The 18,981-nt window shown below is 39.9% G+C and overlaps 1 protein-coding gene and 1 non-coding gene across 2 annotated transcripts; both read right to left on the bottom strand.

Annotated features, from left to right (window-relative positions):
- Nucleotides 1-429: 429 nt before the first annotated feature.
- On the bottom strand, nt 430-9,182 carry rps3a (ribosomal protein S3A). The gene is made up of 6 exons (XM_055158185.1): nt 9,047-9,182; nt 7,510-7,613; nt 6,819-7,006; nt 4,478-4,686; nt 2,030-2,139; nt 430-594 (listed from the first exon to the last, which is right to left on the bottom strand). Exons 1-6 carry the CDS (start codon nt 9,106-9,108, stop codon nt 467-469), a joined length of 801 nt encoding a protein of 266 aa, XP_055014160.1. The 5' UTR covers nt 9,109-9,182; the 3' UTR covers nt 430-466.
- On the bottom strand, nt 673-742 carry LOC129410488 (small nucleolar RNA SNORD73). The gene has a single exon (XR_008632887.1). It is a non-coding gene; the product is annotated as a small nucleolar RNA SNORD73 (small nucleolar RNA).
- Nucleotides 9,183-18,981: the final 9,799 nt, after the last annotated feature.

Raw genomic sequence — 18,981 nt, 5'->3', positions numbered from 1 at the left:
GCTTCTGCAGAGGAAGCAGTTCATTTTTTAACCAGCAGATGGAGCTGTACAACACAAAAACTAAGAAATGTGTTACACCTTGACGCCTCATCTCCGAGTCACTAGTGTTTTTAAGTCTAGTCTTAGGACCAACTTTTATTCTCTGGCTTTTAAGACCACGCGAGTTGAGTTGTCCTGTTTAATTTTGTGTTTCAATTTTGTCATATTTTTTAGATTTATGCATTTTAACAGTTTATGATTTACTCTTATCGTCTTAATTTGTCTGTGCAGCACTTTGAAAACTGTCATGTTTATAAAATGAGCTGTAAAAGATGTGAAGTGGACTGGACAAGAAAGTGTGATTTAGGAGCGTTTAGAGACAGAAGTAGTCGTGGTGGAATGAGGCGAATTCAGCTTCTCCCTGTCAAAGCCAAGAAGGACAGAGGCCGGTTGGTCATTTACATTTTTTATTAAATCTGTCAGGGGTTTAGACCGTCTCCTGGATGGGGGGCTCGTAGCCGTCAGCCCTCTCCACCTTCGCTCCGGCGTCGTCACCAGCGCCTTTCGTGGCGCCGCCGGCTCCGCCCTCGCCGTGGAGCTCCATCAGTTTGCCCACTGGAAGAACAGACACGGTTACGTTTACAGCAAAAAAGAAATGATCGATACAGCAAAATAAGAGTGTTTGAAAAGGGGAACGTCAGCTGATCTCATGTAAAGTAATCAGCAGATCATATGGGACCGAAACAGTTTGTCATCATGTGTTCCCAAAAGTGAAAAGGAGATGCACAGATACAGATTTTCCAGTTACGATACTTTGACTTCAAGTATTGACCGATATTGGAGATAAAAAAATTGCACTTTTGGCACTTACAGACACCCATTAGTGTAATTTAACTGTCATTTATCCTTCACGTTTCACAGTTTTGTATGATTAAAATCTCAAATATTCTGAACGAAATCAGCCTGTAAATTGTTATTTACATTTCTCCATTTTATTTTTTCCTTATAGACTTTCACATTTATATAATTAAGCCTCATTTGACACCAGTCTCTTGCCATTTTTGATACTTATTTTGAATTATTACCATTTATATATATTTTTCCAATTATATATTGTGATGTGTGAGCTTCAATTTCCGTTGTGAATCCATAAAGTTTGTAGCCAGGCTGGCGCCACCTCGTGCCTCCGATCAATTTCATTTTTAGCTCAGGAATCAGAATACACTAGACGGTTCGCAAAAACCCCGAAAGTGCGAATTTGAGCACCAGACAATCAGCGAAGAAACAGACATTCTGTGTTGGCGACGATTCCCGAGATCGAGGATTTAAAGCCGGAACAAAGAGAATGTTTGGTGAATTTTATCAAGGGGAAAGATGTTATTGTCCTTCTTTCTACAGGATTTGGGAAAAGTTTAATTTCCCAGTTAGCCCCGTTAGCGGTGCATTACATACGTCACGACCAAACAGCAGTGATTGGTTAAATGAGAAACGATGGGCGGGTCCTACTGTCGAGGGAACGAATCCAAATGCTGCGAGGTCAGACGGTTTCTACGAAGTGAAACTGGCTGATGAATCAGGCTCTAAAGTTTGACCAATAAAATAAAGTCTCTTATTATTCAATTAAAAGCTGCACTATGTAACTTTTCGGTTAAGACTCCGTCACTGTTTCTACAGAGACGTCGTTGCTCTGCTTGGAATGTTCCACAGTGCGACATTAAACAGCTCTGTGTTACATTTACTCAATTACAGGTGGTTTTATAGCTCAAAAACACAAAGATATGGACTTGGTGGGATCGCCTCTCCACAGATCTGACCTGTAACTTTGTCTGGTTTCGTTTCTGTGACGCTATGAACGTTTAATGCCATACTGTGAAACATTCCAGACAAAGCAAACGCATCTCGAAAAGCATTTGACGCAGCCTCCACCAGAAAAGTGATCGTTTTTGTTTTTAGTTTTGGCACTAATATTCAATACCAGCGTCTGTATCTGTGCATCCCTGGTTAAAAAACAAAATTAAAAAAGTTAAAGACAGATTTAATGTCGACTTACATTCAAACTTGGGCTTCTTGAGCATTTTGACCTTGCGCACGTAGACGTCGTGCAGAGGGTAGATGGACTGGCACGCCTTCTCAATGTCTTTGCCAACACTGTCTGGGATCCTGAAAAAAAAAAAACGGCAAATTTACAAACGGTTAACTCAAGAAGGACAAACAAAAGAATTTAAACTTTAAGCTGCACTGTGTAACCTTTAACTCCACGGAGATGTGACTAGAATGTTCCACAGTATCACCATAAACTGAAGAACCTCAATGGAGACTCACAAATTAAGCTAAAGGTTAGATTTGTGGAGGTTTTTATTACCTCCGCCAACGAGGTTATGTTTTTGCCAGCGTTTGTCTGTTAGCAACATAACTCAAAAAGTTATGGACCGATTTTGATGAAATTTTCAGAATTTGTTGGAAATGTGAAAAGGAAGAACTGATTTCATTTTGGTGGTGATCCGGAAGAAATCCCGGATTCTGGATCACTTTGAAATTTTAGTTAACATTGTGGTAAACGGGGCCAAAAATTTTGTTTCTCAATATCTCGGTTAATTATTGACCAAACCCCATGAAATTTGACTCAGGGATGGACAATGGGATCCTCTTTCATATTCCAAAGGCTGATCCGGATCTGATCCAGAAGACTGATTTTATCGCAATTTATATAAAAAAATGGGGGTAGTCCTTGGCGGAGGTCTGCGCTCTCTGACTGCTTTTCTAGTTTTTATTGTGTTTATTTTAAAGAGCTATAAACACCACTTGTAGTTGAATAAATGTAAAATACTACTTCATTATTGTACTAAACTAACACCTCCATGGAGACCAACAGGATTGTGGACCCTGTCCAAAAAAATACACAATGCAGCTTTCAAAGGGGTGTAGTAAAATATCAATATATCATAAGAGTATTGTTATCATGGAGTACTGATATCGTATATTTGGTTTATTTTACAAAATTTTGTGATAGTGCTACAATTTTGATGTTTGTTCCAAGAAAGGAATGTTTTTTGTTTTTATGTGATACACTTCATATTCACTGTTTTAAAAGAGCCTATATTACATTTATTTCTAAGGGTGTAAGAATAACCAAAATATCGTGATATCGTATCGTCAAAAGTCGCTCAATAATATCGTGGGACATCACAATATATTGAATCACAAGTTTCTTCGCTTAAATTCATTGTTGTGGTGCAGCAACAGCTAAAAAACAGAGGGAACTACATAGACCATGATCCTTTGCTCCATTTTGGTGAAAACTACATGAAGAAATAACAGTTCTAACACTTTTAAGTCTTAGTTCTTTGGATTAAGTCTTGTCAAGGCATTTTAAGAAGAAAAAGTCGCATATTCACAATTTCGTTCTCCACAAAACATCGCAATAAATATCGTACCGTGAGATTTGGATATCGTTACATTCCGACTTATTCCTGATCCATGTTGTTTCCTCGTCACAAACAGACCTGGACTTGTGTTTTGGTTCATTCCCACATGTTTAACACACAAACCCTGCACATTAAGGAGTTCTCTCAAATTGAAAAGAAAAAAAAAAAAAAAAAAACTGTTCCACATTGTGATGTCATGTGGTGATACGGGAAGTGCTTATTTATACTCCATGCGGTCACAAGAATTATCTGGGTAATTTCCTCCCTAGGTGTGCAAAAATATTGAAATATCGATATATCGTATTGTTTAATGTGATACAGTATCGACATCGTGGGCTGCTGCATCGATAAATCGCCAAGAGTATTTTGTGGTTTATTTTACAAAATATTTGTTAGAGCTACTTTTTTGTAATTTGTTTTGAGGAAAGAAAATTGTTAATGCGACACATTTGACATTTTCACTGTTCTGATGATTAAAATGTTTGCGTTTCATATGAACTTTGCACAAGAAGTGATTTAACAAAGACTTTTAGAATCACAGACATGATTTATTCATATTTTACTTAACCGTACTGAATCATTTCAAACTATCGTATTGAATAGAATCAACTCGAAATCTCACTGTATTGAGAAGCTATCATGTTGTGGCCCATGTATCGAGGTGTGTATCGTATCGGCAACTTCTTAATGATGCCCAGCCCTATTCAGTACTGGAACTGACAATCTCTAAAGGCAAAAGGAACTGTTAACTTGAAAACTACAAGTCCACAAAACTACAAATCACAAGGTGGAACAGCATTTTGAGATTTGGATATGTAGACAGAGTTCCTCAAGCATGTGTGAATGAAACAAAACAAGTCCAGGTCTATTTTTGAGGAGGAAACAACACGACTTATTACACAAAATGGATTCTTGTGAACTGTACGACCTTCATATTGAGTTTGCACAGGTAGTGGTTTTAAGAAATACTGTTAAAATGCATTTGATTGTTAAAAATAAGCGATATTTTGCAGAATATTGTGTGATCCCTCAATTATCTCTAGGGACCCTGCGATTCCAGCCCCAGGACTTACAGCTTGTTGACCACTTCCTTGAGGTCGTTGGTCTGGACCTCGCGGGTCATGATCTCCATCATCTTCTTGCGGATCTGGCGGACCTGCTGGTGCTGGGCGTACGAGGTCTTTCTGATCTGGTTGGTGCGTTTCTTTGTGAATCCGACGCAGAAGAGGCGCAGGAGGTACCCGTCTGTGGTCTTCACGTCCACATGGGCTTCGATCATGGTCTGGACACAGGAGATGGTTACGGTTATTATTCTGCTGCTGCTTTTGGACAGGTTTGTGCTTGTTTCTTTGTAGACCTCACTGGGCCACAGGTGCACTGGAGGAAAAGCACTTGGCTAAAAACATTTTCAAGAAACTGCCGCACACTGTTCCACTCTTGGTTCACTTTTATTTGTATTAATAAAACTGACTTTCCTCAGGTTTAGAGGGGCTAAAACATACAAAAACTAAACCAACATTGAAAGAGTGCGTGAGTTTTCCTGAAAATTTTAAAGTTTCCTGATAGGTTAGTGCTAAATACAGAAGTGATTGCGTAGCTTTAGAGTTTCCATGGTAACCTGGCAGCTTCTTGCTATGAACAGGTCCTTAAGAGTTTTATTTTTGACTGTTTTAAAGTTTTATTTATGGCAAACATTAAGATAAGGCTAGTAAATGACAAATTTTGGTTTGTAAATGACTTCTCATCTGTTTACCACCCCAAACCCATCTCCTAATTTAACCCTGTTCTAAATTCCAATAATGGTAGATTACCCGGTCATTCTAGGATTAACTTTTTTTTGTAAACACATCAAATACTGTTGGGTCAGCTAGAATCTTAATTTATGGAAGGGGTCTCCAACCTGTAGCTCGGGAACCGTGAGTAGCTCTCCAAAGAATTTTTGAATTATAACTTTTGTGCTGAATAACTAAAATTTGTTTAATATGACTATTAAAATTGTAAAAATATCACGTTCATGCCTGACTTCACTTTCTGCACTAATGGATAATGGTTTATGTTTTACAGGCGTCTAACTGTTCCTTATCAAAGGCAGTGACGTTTATATTTACTCAATTTCTTGCGACCGCCAAAATGAGTAGTTCTCTGGCATTTTCGTTTTGTAAAAGGAGCACACTGGAGGAAAAAAGCTTTGAGACTCCTGGTTTATGGAATCCGTTTTGGAGAAATCAGTTTGGACGAGCAATATAGACAATAAAAAATAAAAATCATAAAGCGAAATGTGGGCTTTAAAACGGGGGTGCAATTCAAACTGGAAAATTTGAAGAATGGGTCAAAATAGTCAAGATTACAGTGCATATTCAGTGTGTTTTTCTTTATGCTTAGGAAATCTCTGCATACACACTGCCAAAATATCCATCCAGAGTATTTTACAGGATAAATGCACAAGTTTAACACTTTTATATTGTTAATCTGGAATTGTTTCACTGCTTTATGCCTCTATTCACTGTTTCATGTTTTGGCTGATGTGTGTTCCGTTTGTGCTTCTATTTTATCCTGCCTCTTTTCCAGATCATTATTGTAAATGAGAAGGTGTTCTCAATTGACTTACCTGGGAAAATATTGAATAAACATCAACACAGCATCCAAATCAATCAGTTTTTGAACCAGAGTTATTTTCATTTGTCATGTCAATTGCCATTTTATCTTTGCACCGTTTCTCCTAATCCACCTCTTGTAAAAATGATAATAATTTTATTTGTACATATAAATTTGTAAGATTACACCTCAGTTGACGCCGGTCTATTTAGAATTTATCATTGCCAATTCTGTTTTTGCTTTTTGTTTTTCTAATAAGTGACACCCCGGTTTAGACCTGAGGTAGCCCCCGGTTTAGACCTGAGGTAGCCCCCGGTTTAGACCTGAGGTAGCCCCCGGTTTAGACCTAGCCCCCGTTTAGTAGCCCCCGGTTTAGACCTGAGGTAGCCCCCGGTTTAGACCTGACGTAGCCCCCGGTTTAGACCTGACGTAGCCCCCGGTTTAGACCTGACGTAGCCCCCGGTTTAGACCTGACGTAGCCCCCGGTTTAGACCTGACGTAGTCCCCTGCATAGTCCAGTTTTAGTCTTAGTTTAGTCCTAATGAAGACCTCATGTAGCCCTGGTTTAGACTTGATCCACCTCTTGTAAAAATGATAAAATAGTACTACATTTTTATTTGTACATATAAATTTGTAAGATTCTATTTAGAATTTATCATTACCATTTCTGTTTTGAATCAATAATTTTAAAGGTTAAATTCCACTTGTCATTTCACTAAGCAGCAAAAAAAAACTTCTCCATTCTTTGTTTCCATGCTGCATCTTTACAAGCTTGAATGCCCCGTTCGCCCCTGGAGGCAGCTCCGCGGGGGGTATTACCTGCCACTTCTTGACCATGGAGCACATCTTGTCGCGGGTCAGGTCCATGCCGTGGAAGTTGGTGAGACAGTTCTTGCCCTGGACGTCTTCAGTGATCAGCTTGAACTTCCTGAAGGCCACCTCGTCGTTCTGCAGGTCAGCCAGGCTCACCTCGAACACGCGACCCTTCAGCCCGTCAGAGGCAATTTCTGCAAAACGGTATCGAAAAAAATCCGTCGGTAACTCTTTAAAAAAAAAACACCGCTTCGAGTTTGTGTTTTCTTGGTTTCAATGGGAAAGTCAGATAATCTCAAAACAACAGTAATCACCAAATAAATCAGTCGAAACTTTTTCGTCACTCGATCCCAATTGTCCAAATGTAAAGGTTTCGTACACGGGACAACACCTAACGCACGAGTTAAAAGGTGCACTGCGAAACTTTTCTGGTGCTTATCGCCATGGAGAAGTTACTGCTTCATCTAGAATGCTCCACAGTATGACTTTAAACATTCATCTAGTATTTATTCATTCATTAAGGGTGTTTCTATCGCTCTAAAATAATGAAGTTTTAATGTACAGTAGTGCCTCAGGTTTAATCTATGCTGTGGAACATTCTAGACAAAGCAACAACAATTCCGTGGAGATTTCAGGCGGCAGAAATGTTACGCGGTGCATCTTTAAACGTAAACCCGTAATAACGTCGTAGACTTACTGGTTCCCTGAGTCCTGGTGACCAAGGTCTTGCCAAGATTGCGGATGTTGAACATGGCTGGTGCCTTGACATCGTACCAGTCCTTCTTGGAGAAAGGGTCCACACTGCAAACAAACGGTGCAATTTAGTCGTTTTAAAATCAATAAATAAGTCAAATACTCAACACTAATGTACAGTGACCAGATTTTCAAAATTCTAAAAGGGGACACACCCGAGTTGGGATGGTTGGTATAAATAAAACTGGAAAGAGTAAGATTGAGCATAGGGGTGTGCAAAAACATTTAAATATCGATAAATTGCATTGTTTAATTTGATGACAGTATCCGTATCATGGGCTGCCGTATCGATATATCGCCGAGAGTATTTTCAGGTATTTTCCAAAATTATTTTGTGTTAGAGCTACAATTGTGTTGACATTTTCACTGTTTTCATGAGTAAAACGGGTGATTCTCATTAACTTTACACAAATGTTTAGTATCACAACCATCGTTTAATCTTTCACAGAACCGTATCGGATTGATTTGAAATGCATCAAACGGAATCGAAAATGCACTGTATTAATTGACATATCGAGGTCTGTATCGTACTGGCTACTTCTTCAGACGTCAGTCATAATCTGAGGGACTTCAGTTATTGAATTTTTTTGTTTTATCATCATTTGCAAACACGGTTTTGTGTATTTTGGCGAAACAAAATTCAGCCAATTTATGCTCCTCTTTACCATTGGCAAAGATCTGATTGTCAAAAATTGTGACTGTCTTTTTGGACCTGGTTTAGATCTGATGTAGCGCTGGCGTAGTCCCACTTTAGTCTTAGTTTAGTCCTGATTTAATCTCAGTTCAGACCTGATGTAGTCCAGAAATCATCAAATTGCTCAAAAACAGGGACACATGGGACATTTTATTTGTATAAAACTCAGACAAATCACCGTTTTGCATAAATCTACTGGAACTGGAGATACAGGACTCAAAACTGGGACTGTCCCAGGTAAATATCCATAATTTTATTAGTCCCCCTATGCTCAAGTGCAAGCCAACATGAGGTTTAAACAATCTAGAAATTAACTTCAAAGCAAGTTCACTACGAATCATAACACAAAGTGAAATAGAAAATAAGTCTTCTCCAAATTTGTCAAATAAATAAAATTACTTGAGGACTTTTCATGACCCCCAGTGCTAGGTTAAGTAATGCTAAGCTTCCTCCATGGTCCTTGGGGAGATTTTTAAGCGCATTTAGAGCCAATTCACAAATAAAACGCGCTTCTACAAATTATAAAAAAATACAGCATGAAGCACAGTAATAGTTCGGTGAGTTTTCATCGCTTTAAATACGATCCGCGTCTTAATCCAGCGCGTTTTGACAGAAGTAAAACCATGTGAGGCAGTGACTGACGCGCGGCCGCCGGTGACCAGACCCGCGCTGGCCCGCTCCAATCCGCTCTAAATCCGCATCATCCTAAACGTTTCTTCAATCGTATCTACTCGTGTGCAAACCGCAAACCCTACGCTACTCCGCGATGCACGAATTTGCTACTTACATCTTCTTTTTGGCACCCTTTTTGCCGCCTTTGGTCAGCCTCTTATTTTTGCCGACTGCCATGTTGGCTACAGGGAGTGAAAGAGGAGGAAGTGCGTCATCTCGCGAGGATTAAAGAGTTCCTGCGCGGGATCGGGAGATATCGCGAGAGTTGGGTTATTTCCTGCCCGCGCGCTCCCTCTAATGGCAAAAAGCGGTATTGCGTGCAATACAAAACTAATTATTTTGGGCGATTATAAAACGATTAAATAATGTTAAATAAATAAATAAAATGTTTATCAATCATAATTTCTGAACCACCTGCTATAAGGCTACTTTTTTTTTGCTACTTATTTTTAAAAACTATACATTTATACAGAAAATAACTTTAGAAAATAATGTTTATCTTATATTTATGTTTAAAGAGGGGGGTATTATGTTATTCATTGTTTTTTTTTTTTTTTAAAAGTGTCAACCACGTGATTATGTAAAACAGTTGGAGTAGGACACTATACATTTTTTAAATCTTCGTCCTACTCCTTTTGAAGCCTGATTCATCAGACGGTTTCACTTCGTAGAAACCATCTGACCTCGCAGCATTAGTATTCGGTCTCTCTTAAACGATTAAATAATGTTAAATATAAATAAATAAAGGCTTTTTTTTTTTTTTTTTTTTTTTTTTTGCTACTTAGTTACTGAATTGTGGATCAATAAAGTTGGTCTAAGTCCATTTTAAGTATATTAACTGTATGTTATAGCCTTTAAAAATTATACATTTATACAGAAAATAACTTTAGAAAATAATGTTTATCTTATATTTTTGTTTAAAGAGGGGAGTATTATGCTATTCATTGTTATAAAAAAAAAAAAAAAAAGTGTCAACCACGTGATTATGTAAAACAGTTGGAGTAGGACACTATAAGTTTTTTAATCTTTCTCCTTTTGTAGTCTGATTCATCAGCCGATTTCACTTCGTGGAAACCGTCTGACCTCGCAGCATTAGAATTCCTTCACTCGACCGTAGGCGGGTACTTTTTTTTTTATTTAACCAATCGCTGCTGTTTGGTTGTGACGTATGTAATGCGCCAAATCCCGTAGGAAGAAGGACAATGTTGGCTACAGGGAGTGAAAGAGGAGGAAGTGCGTCATCTCGCGAGGATTAAAGAGTTCCTGCGCGGGATCCGGAGGTATCGCGAGAGTTGGGGTATTTCCTGCCCGCGCGCTCCCTCCGATGGCAACAAAGCGGTACTGCGTGCATTACAAAACTAATTATTTTTGCCTGATTCTAAATAGACAATTATTAAACAATTAAATAATGTTAAATATAAATAAATAAATAAATACATGAATAAATAACAAGAAATAAATAAAATGTATAACAATGATAGTTTCAGAACGCAACAGCTCGTCTCCTCACTGGTTTTAACAAACATCAACACATTACCCCTGTTTAAATTCCCTTCACTGCTGCCTGTGTGTTTTAGAATTGATTTTTAGATTTTATTAATCATTTTTTAAGATCGTTTAGCTTTCACCAAGTTACATTTCAGAATTTTTAATCCCATACAAGCCTCCTGCAGGTTAAGATCCTCAGGCTTGTCCCTGTATCTGTTCCAAAGTCCAGAATCTGGACGAAGTTGATGGAGTCTCTTCAGTCCGGGCACCTCGGCTTTGGAACGACCCGCCTGAGGAGATAAGACCATCAGTATCATCTTTTAAATCACGTTTTAAAACTTAGTTTTATGGGTTGGCCTTACTTTAACTGGTTTTAGCTTGATTTTATTCCTTATTTATTTTTATTCTATATTATTAACTTGTGTATTATATTTAATTTGATTGATTGCTTCATTGTCTGATTCTGTACACTTTCTGTACGCTTTGGTGCTTGTACATCACTTTTCAAACCTTTTTATTTATTTTTTAAGTGCTTTACAAATAAAGGTGTATTACTGTTGTTATTTTGTTTTATTATATTATAAGTATAAATATTATTCATTAATATTAATTCAATAATAATATGTTATAGCCTTTAAAAATTATACATTTAAACAGAAAGTAATTATAAGTTGATCTATATTTAAAAAGAATGTTTATCTTAGATTTATGTTTAAAGAGGGGAGTTTTATGCTATTTATTTTATTTATTTATTTATTTTATCTTTTAATTGTGTTATAATATTTCCTAATCAAAAACATGCCTGAAGAGATTTTAGAGTCGTCCATGCATGTTTGAGTAATTTAACGATCTCTCCTGGGCCCTGTTTAAACCCTCCTTACTGTCAGCTATAAGCGTCTGTACGAGGCTCCGCCCACAATCTTACGTCACCCAGGCTCCCACATGACAATTGTCCATAAATACACAAAAACACGATACAAAACTTTTACTACAACTTCACAAACCTGATGCAATGTGCGGTAGTTACATTAACAGGACACAAATACATGTACTACCAACCTTTAAGTGTCAGCCTGTAATTAACCCAGTTTTGTAGCCCATATGATGCAGAAATTTGTATTTTTATTAATGTTGCTAACAATACTGAGATAATTAAAGCTGGTATAATGATGTGAGAACAAGAACAACCAGTAAAAGTTGTTCTGACATGTCGTGCAGGTCACTGAATCATACACTCACATCACAACTGTAACAGAAGGAATACAGAATACTCCCCAACACCACGTCCTGTCCTTGACTCTGAGCAACAGTGTGTGTGTGTGTATGTGTGTGTGTGTGTGTGTGTGTGTGTGTGTGTGTTGTGTGTACAACTTACTGGTATTCACCCGTCATTAGTATTGAGATAAATATTTAAAGGGCCCATCTCATGCAAAATTAACTTTTCAGAGCTTTCTACCTTCTAAGAATGACGTGTGGACCTTGTATTTGTCGCCCAAGTGGTTTTTAGATTGATTTGGCGTTTTTTTTAAACAAATTGCAGCATATTTTTGCCACCCTCCCACGTGACAATGAACTAAAACTGCTACAACCATGACGCGGCAGATACACCCATGACGCTTTTGACGTAGCAGAAAGTGCTTCAGAAAGCGGAGGTATTATTTGTCTAGAACAGACATGTCAAACTAAGGCTCGGGGGCCAAATTTGGCCCGTGATATAATTATATTTGGCCCACGAAATCATATCAAATATGTATAGGCGAGTTTCAGCTTACGTCATTGTTTTTAAAAGCGCGCGTTGCTGCTGGGAAATATTTTGGTCGGAGGCAAGAAACACGGTAGCGTCAAACACAGTGCGTAACCTCGCGTATTTATCCCCGATAATGGTAAATTCCTGCTGCATTATCGGATGCACAAATAGAAGCACGGAAGAAGGAAAATGTCTTTTTTCGTATTTTCGTATGAAAAGAACCACTAACGGAGAATTAAACGGCTTTCAAACATCCGCAGAGCAAACGTAGAAGATCCTAACAAACCGTGGACTCCAACAAGTTCAACAACACATCGAGACTCTTGGAGGTTTTCATCTTTTCTGCTGTGAATGGCCCAGGAGTTTCCACCAAGTCATTGTGGATATCGCCCAAGTGAATATTTGTCCAGGTAGTTGGCGATTCCAACCAGAAATTTGGTTTGTTCCACCTTTTGTCGGGGTTGAAAAGGGTGATTTGTCGTCCGTCGATGTTTATGACCAATTTCTGGTCAAATGGTCTTGGGTCCTCTGCCGTTAAAGTGGATAAATAACCGGGATCAATACCCTTTACGTGCTTTCTCGCTCCGTCCGTCATGTTGAATTAGTGTTTCTTGCCGCCGACCAAAATAATTCCCAGCAAGCAACGCACACTTTTGTCAACAATGAAACTCGCCTATTAGAGCTGCCCACCGACTACAGATAGATTATAGAGACATTATTTATTTAAAATGTTATTATTTTATATTCTGCTTGTTCTGGATTCAATTTTTAAGCAAAACTATTATTGGCAAAGGAGAAATTCAGTTTGTTGACTGGACAGTGGCCTGTGACTTTTGAGTGGAGATGAACAGCAGACTGAGGTCCTGTGTTGCTCTCTCGTCTGTGTTGGTTCATCCTCTTGTGAAGTGTCTGTTTAGTTTCTCCAGTGTAGCGTTCACTGCTTTGTTTGTGGCTCGGTGTTTTGTCCTTTGGGTCGACCAGTTTCTGTCTTAAAGTGTTTGTAACTTTTGTCCAGTCAACAAACTGAATTTCTCCTTTGCCATGGATTCTACCTGGACGACTGAGGGATTTTTCCAGAAACTATTATTAAATATTTATTTGAATGAGAAAAGGTTTAACATTACATATTTCAAAAGAAGACAAAACATGATGTTGTTGAAATTTTTCAATAAATATTTAGTTTGGCCCAAGATTTAGTCCCAGTTTAAAATTTTGGCACTCTCTGAATTTAAGTTTCACACCCCTGGTCTAGAATGTTTCGCAGTATGACATTAAACCTTCCTGTCTTCATGGAGAACAAAACATACCAAGTTACAGGTCAGATCTGTGGTGAGGCGACCCCACTCACAGTCAGAATGTTTGTTTTTCTAGGTATTTTTGAGCTTTAAAACCATCTGTAATTGAATAAACGTAAAGTAAAGCTGTTTAACGTCACACTGTGGAACAATCCAGGCAGAGCAATGACGTATCCATAAAAACAAGCGGGTGACGGACCCCAAACCCAAAAGTGACATTGTGCAGCTTTATAAATGTCTTGATGGAGCTGTACGTGAGTGGCCAGTGGAGCAGAGTGAGGAGCAGGTTTCAGCTCGTTACATCAGGGAGTCACTCGGAGGCGTCCATGGCTCCAGGTCCCTGTGGAGTCAGAGACGTTTTACTGTGAGGTCAGTGGGTGAGTGTGATGCAGCTGCGCCGCACGAAACCATCACATCACACAGAACAGCTCCCACGAGTCCTGGAAAACCTGGAACATAATCGGCCTATTTTCCAGATATGAAAAAAGGTCAAATGTGAAAAAAATATATAAGCCTTTATTTTGAATCTTTCTCCACCCTTTGCTACTTTACTTTACTTTACTTCACCTTTTGTTTTACATTATTGCACCCTTTACTTGACTGCACCCTTTATTTTTATTTTACTTCACACTTAGCTTTACTTTATTGCACCTTGTACTTTGCTTTATTGCACCCTTTGCTTTACTTTACTGCATTTAACATTACTTTACTACAAGCCACCTTTTGCTTTATTTTACTGCACCCTTTACTTTATTTTACTGCATCCTTTACTTTATTTTACTGCACCCTTTACTTTACTTTACTCCACCCTTTATTTTATTTTACCCCATCCTTTACTTTACTGCACCATTTGCTTTATTTTACTGCACCCTTTACTTTATTTTACAGCACCCTTTAATTACTGCACCATTTACTTTACTTTACTGCACCACTTTACTTTTTTACTGCACCCTTTACTTTACTGCACCCTTTACTTTATTTTACTGCACCCTTTACTTTACTGCACCCTTTACTTTTTTACTGCACCATTTACTTTACTTTACTGCACCCTTTACTTTACTTTACTGCACCCTTTACTTTATTTTTACTGCACCCTTTACTTTACTGCACCCTTTACTTTTTTACTGCACCCTTTACTTTATTTTACCGCACCCTTTACTTTACTGCACACTTTACTTTATTTTACCGCACCCTTTACTTTACTGCACCCTTTACTTTATTTTACTGCACCCTTTACTTTACTGCACCCTTTACTTTTTTACTGCACCATTTACTTTACTTTACTGCACCCTTTACTTTATTTTTACTGCACCCTTTACTTTACTGCACCCTTTACTTTTTTACTGCACCATTTACTTTACTTTACTGCACCCTTTACTTTACTTTACTGCACCCTTTACTTTATTTTTACTGCACCCTTTACTTTACTGCACCCTTTACTTTTTTACTGCACCCTTTACTTTACTGCACCCTTTACTTTTTTACTGCACCCTTTACTTTATTTTACCGCACCCTTTACTTTACTGCACCCTTTACTTTATTTTACTGCACCCTTTATTTTACTGCACCCTTTACTTTATTTTACTGCACCCTTTATTTTATTTTACTGCACCCTTTACTTTACTTGCACCCTTTACTTTTTTACTGCACCCTTTACTTTACTGCACCATTTACTTTATTTTACTGCACCATTTACTTTACTGCATCCTTTACTTTATTTTACCGCACCCTTTACTTTACTGCACCATTTACTTTATTTTACTGCACCGTTTATTTTACTGCACCCTTTACTTTATTTTACCGCACCCTTTACTTTATTTTACTGCACCCTTTACTTTACTTGCACCCTTTATTTTTTACTGCACCATTTACTTTACTGCACCCTTTACTTTATTTTACCGCACCCTTTACTTTACTGCACCATTTACTTTATTTTACTGCACCATTTACTTTACTGCATCCTTTACTTTATTTTACCGCACCCTTTACTTTACTGCACCATTTACTTTATTTTACTGCACCGTTTATTTTACTGTACCCTTTACTTTATTTTACAGCACCCTTTACTTTACTGCACAGTTTACTTTATTTTACTGGTTTGGTTGGTTTTTGGTTTTCGTCCTGGTCGTGGAACACTGGAGCAGCTCTACACTCTCCATCGGTGCTCGAGGTTCATGGGAGTTTGCCCAAACAGTCCACATGTGTTTTGTGGACTCTGGAGAAGGCATTCGACCGTGTCCCTCGTGGTGTCCTGTGGGGGTGCTCTGGGAGTCTGGGGTCCGGGGTCCTTTGCTAAGGACTGTCCGGTCCCTGTATGACCGGAGCAGGAGCTGTGTTCATTGCCGGCAGTAAGTCAGACCTGTTCTCGGTGCATGTTGGACTCCTCCAGGGCTGCCCTTTGTCACCGCTTCTGTTCATTGTTTTTATGGACAGAATTTCTAGGCGCAGTCAGGGGCCGGAGGGGGTCCGGTTTGGGGACCACAGGATCATCTCTGCTGTTTGCAGACAATGTCCTGGAGGCTTCATCGAACCAGGACCTGCAACATGCACTGGGGCGGTTTGCAGCCGAGTGTGAAGCGGCTGGGATGAGGATCAGCTCTTCTAAATCCGAGGTCATGGTTCTCGACCGGAAAAAGGTGTCTTGTCCTCTCCAGGTGGGTGGAGAGTCCCTGCCTCAAGTGGAGGAGTTCAAGTATCTCGGGGTCTTGATCAGGAGTGAGGGGAGGACGGAGCGTGAGATTGACAGGAGGATCAGTGCAGAGTCTGGCAGTGATGCGGTCGCTGTATGGGACCGTTGTGGTGAAGAGGAGCTGAACCAAAAGGCAAAGCTCTCGATTTACCGTCAGTCTTCGTTCCTACTCTCACCTCTGGTCATGAGCTCTGGGTAGTGACCGAAAGGACGAGATCGTGGATACAAGCGCTCGAAATGAGTTTCCTACGCAGGGTGTCTGGGCGCTCCCTTAGAGATAGGGTGAGGAGCTCAGTCACACGGGAGGAGCTCGGAGTAGAGCCGCTGCTCCTCCACGTCGAGAGGAGCCAGTTGATGTGGCTCGGGCATCTGTTCCGGATGCCTCCTGGACGTCTCCCTCAGGAGGTGTTCATGTCCCACTGGGAGGAGGCCCCGGGGAAGACCCAGGACACGCTGGAGGGACTATGTCTCTCGGCTGGCGTGGGAACGCCTCGAGGTTCCCCACGGAGGAGCTGCAGGACGTGTCTGGGGTGAAGGAAGTCTGGGAGTCCCTGCTTAAACTGCTGCCCCCGCGACCCGGCCCCGGATAAGTGGAAGAAAATGGATGGATGGATGGACATCGGCCGTCTGAGTGTGCTATGACTTTAAACATTTCCATCTAGGATTTTTTTTTCATTTCAGGCGTTTCTTTTGCTCTTAAACACAATAATTCCTTCTGTTAAGAGGGGCGCCTCTCCACAGATCTGACCTGTAATGTAGCATAGTGTAGCTTGTCTCCCTCGTGATGGAAAGCTTTCATCTATACTGCGGGACATTTTAGACAAAGCAATAACATTTCCAAAGAAACAAGCGAGCGGCAGATCCTCGACTAGAAATGTTACGCAGTGCACCTTTAAGCGCTGGGAAATGATTTGAAACAAAAGCGTGAGAATCCTGCACAAGCTTCGGCTCACAAACAAAACAAACAGCATTAATAAAACATGTAGAATAACGCGCTTTACGTGTGTTTATGGGTTTGTTTGTGGATGTGAACATGTGGTGAGTCAGTGGACAGAGGAGAGCTAAAAAAAGGAAGTCAGAGCAGAGCTGTCACGTCTCCTCAACGTGCTCCACTGCCCCAGGACTCAGACAGCTGTCACACCCCAGCACAATCCACACACACACACACACACACACACACACACACACACACACACACACACGCACGTTTATACTTCACTTCTTCAGTTTTAGTGGTTGTTTTTGCATGACTGACTTTACACAATCAGATCAGGCTTTCTTGAAGATAAGACGTTTACATTTACATAATTGTGCCGTACTTAACACCAGTTTCTTGCTATTTTTGCTACCGTATTTTTCAGGCGCAATATCAATAACGTTGAATTCTCTCGTCTATTTTCATACATAAGCCGCACGAGATCAAAAATGTGCATTAAGACAAACAAATGGACAACACTTGAGATGCCCAGGTATCCACGATCCATACGTTAGACCGACACATCCGGGAACTTGACCGATGGGAGACGTTACCGCCGACAAAGTAAAATCCCGTTTGTTAATGGAGAGGAGCAGAAGACAAACAGACTGAGCTGCACTTTCTTGTTCTTGTGGTTTTACAGCAACATCACGTCTCGGTCTCTTTGCAGTGGAAGGTGTTTCTTGTTGAACAGTTGGAGCCTTTCGCTTTGGTGTTGACTTTTTAAATTCGTAACCGAGGTTGAGTGAGGGATTGGGGTTTTGCTTTGTTGGCGCTCCACAATCAAAATGTTCTCTGCAAACTCGGGATGATTTAGGCAGCCAATTGTTTCCTTTTTCGTCCTTCCCGTGGATCAATCCTGCCCATCGCCTTCACTTTTCACTATTTTTCAATTCTGTTGGGAAGAGAAACAGTTTGAACAGAGGTTTGAGTCACACACATCTGATTCACTTTTGCATTTATGGAGTTTGCAAACTAATTTCTCGAGTCATTTTCCGCTGTTAGGATCCAACAACCACACAATTAACGATGTCCAAATCTCAAAACTAAAAATATGACAATATCAGAACCAGAAACAAAAGTGATATGGTTCAAAAGACTTGAAAAGATCGACTTTGTCAATAGACACATCCCACTGGGAAAGCAAACATGGAGGTTTGATGCTCACTTTTTAAGAAAATCCTTCCCAGTATGAATTACGCAATGACCAGAAGTCCGAAACTGTTGATGCATCTATATGTTAGACCGGCACCACTGTTGGGCAAGTTACTTTGAAACTGTAATGTGTTATTTATGACTCGTTACTGTCATTTCAAAGTAATTCGTTACATTACAACATTACTGCATTTAAAATGTAAGGCATTACATTACTATTGCATTACTTTAAGTTACTCTCACCAAAATAACTTTTGCGCTGTATATGGACTGAACCAGGACTGGACTAAACCAGAAGTGAACTAGGACTAAACTAGAACTGAACTAGGACTAAAACAGGACTCATGGTCAGGACGGCCTTGAAGGTGACGCAGGAGAAAGGAGCGGCTCTGCTCCGCACCTCACGGAGGTAAGAGCGGCTGTCGCCCGATCGCTCTTTATGGACTCTGCTGCTCGGGCTCGCGGCCCTGATTTCAGCAACTATTTGCAGGTACCCGAGCCGGTGCAAGACTCTGTTACAGCACGTAACTTCTACCTTCCTTCAGCGTGTCCAGAAGTCCAACTTTTTGTGTGATGGTTGCATCTTCCTCTGCGTTTTGGGTGTGAGTGCAGGAGCCTTTGTCGGTGCAGAACATTTCGTTGACGTTGTGGGTTTCGTCGGGGAGAAAACTTACAACCGTACAGCACTTCAGAATCACAC

Source organism: Boleophthalmus pectinirostris, unplaced genomic scaffold (assembly GCF_026225935.1).
Source record: "Boleophthalmus pectinirostris isolate CB_2022bp ecotype Guang Dong unplaced genomic scaffold, ASM2622593v1 HiC_scaffold_22, whole genome shotgun sequence".
Lineage (NCBI taxonomy): Eukaryota > Metazoa > Chordata > Actinopteri > Gobiiformes > Gobiidae > Boleophthalmus > Boleophthalmus pectinirostris.
The sequence above is the reverse complement of the archived record's forward strand: the minus strand, read 5'-3'. Positions and strand labels throughout refer to the sequence as shown.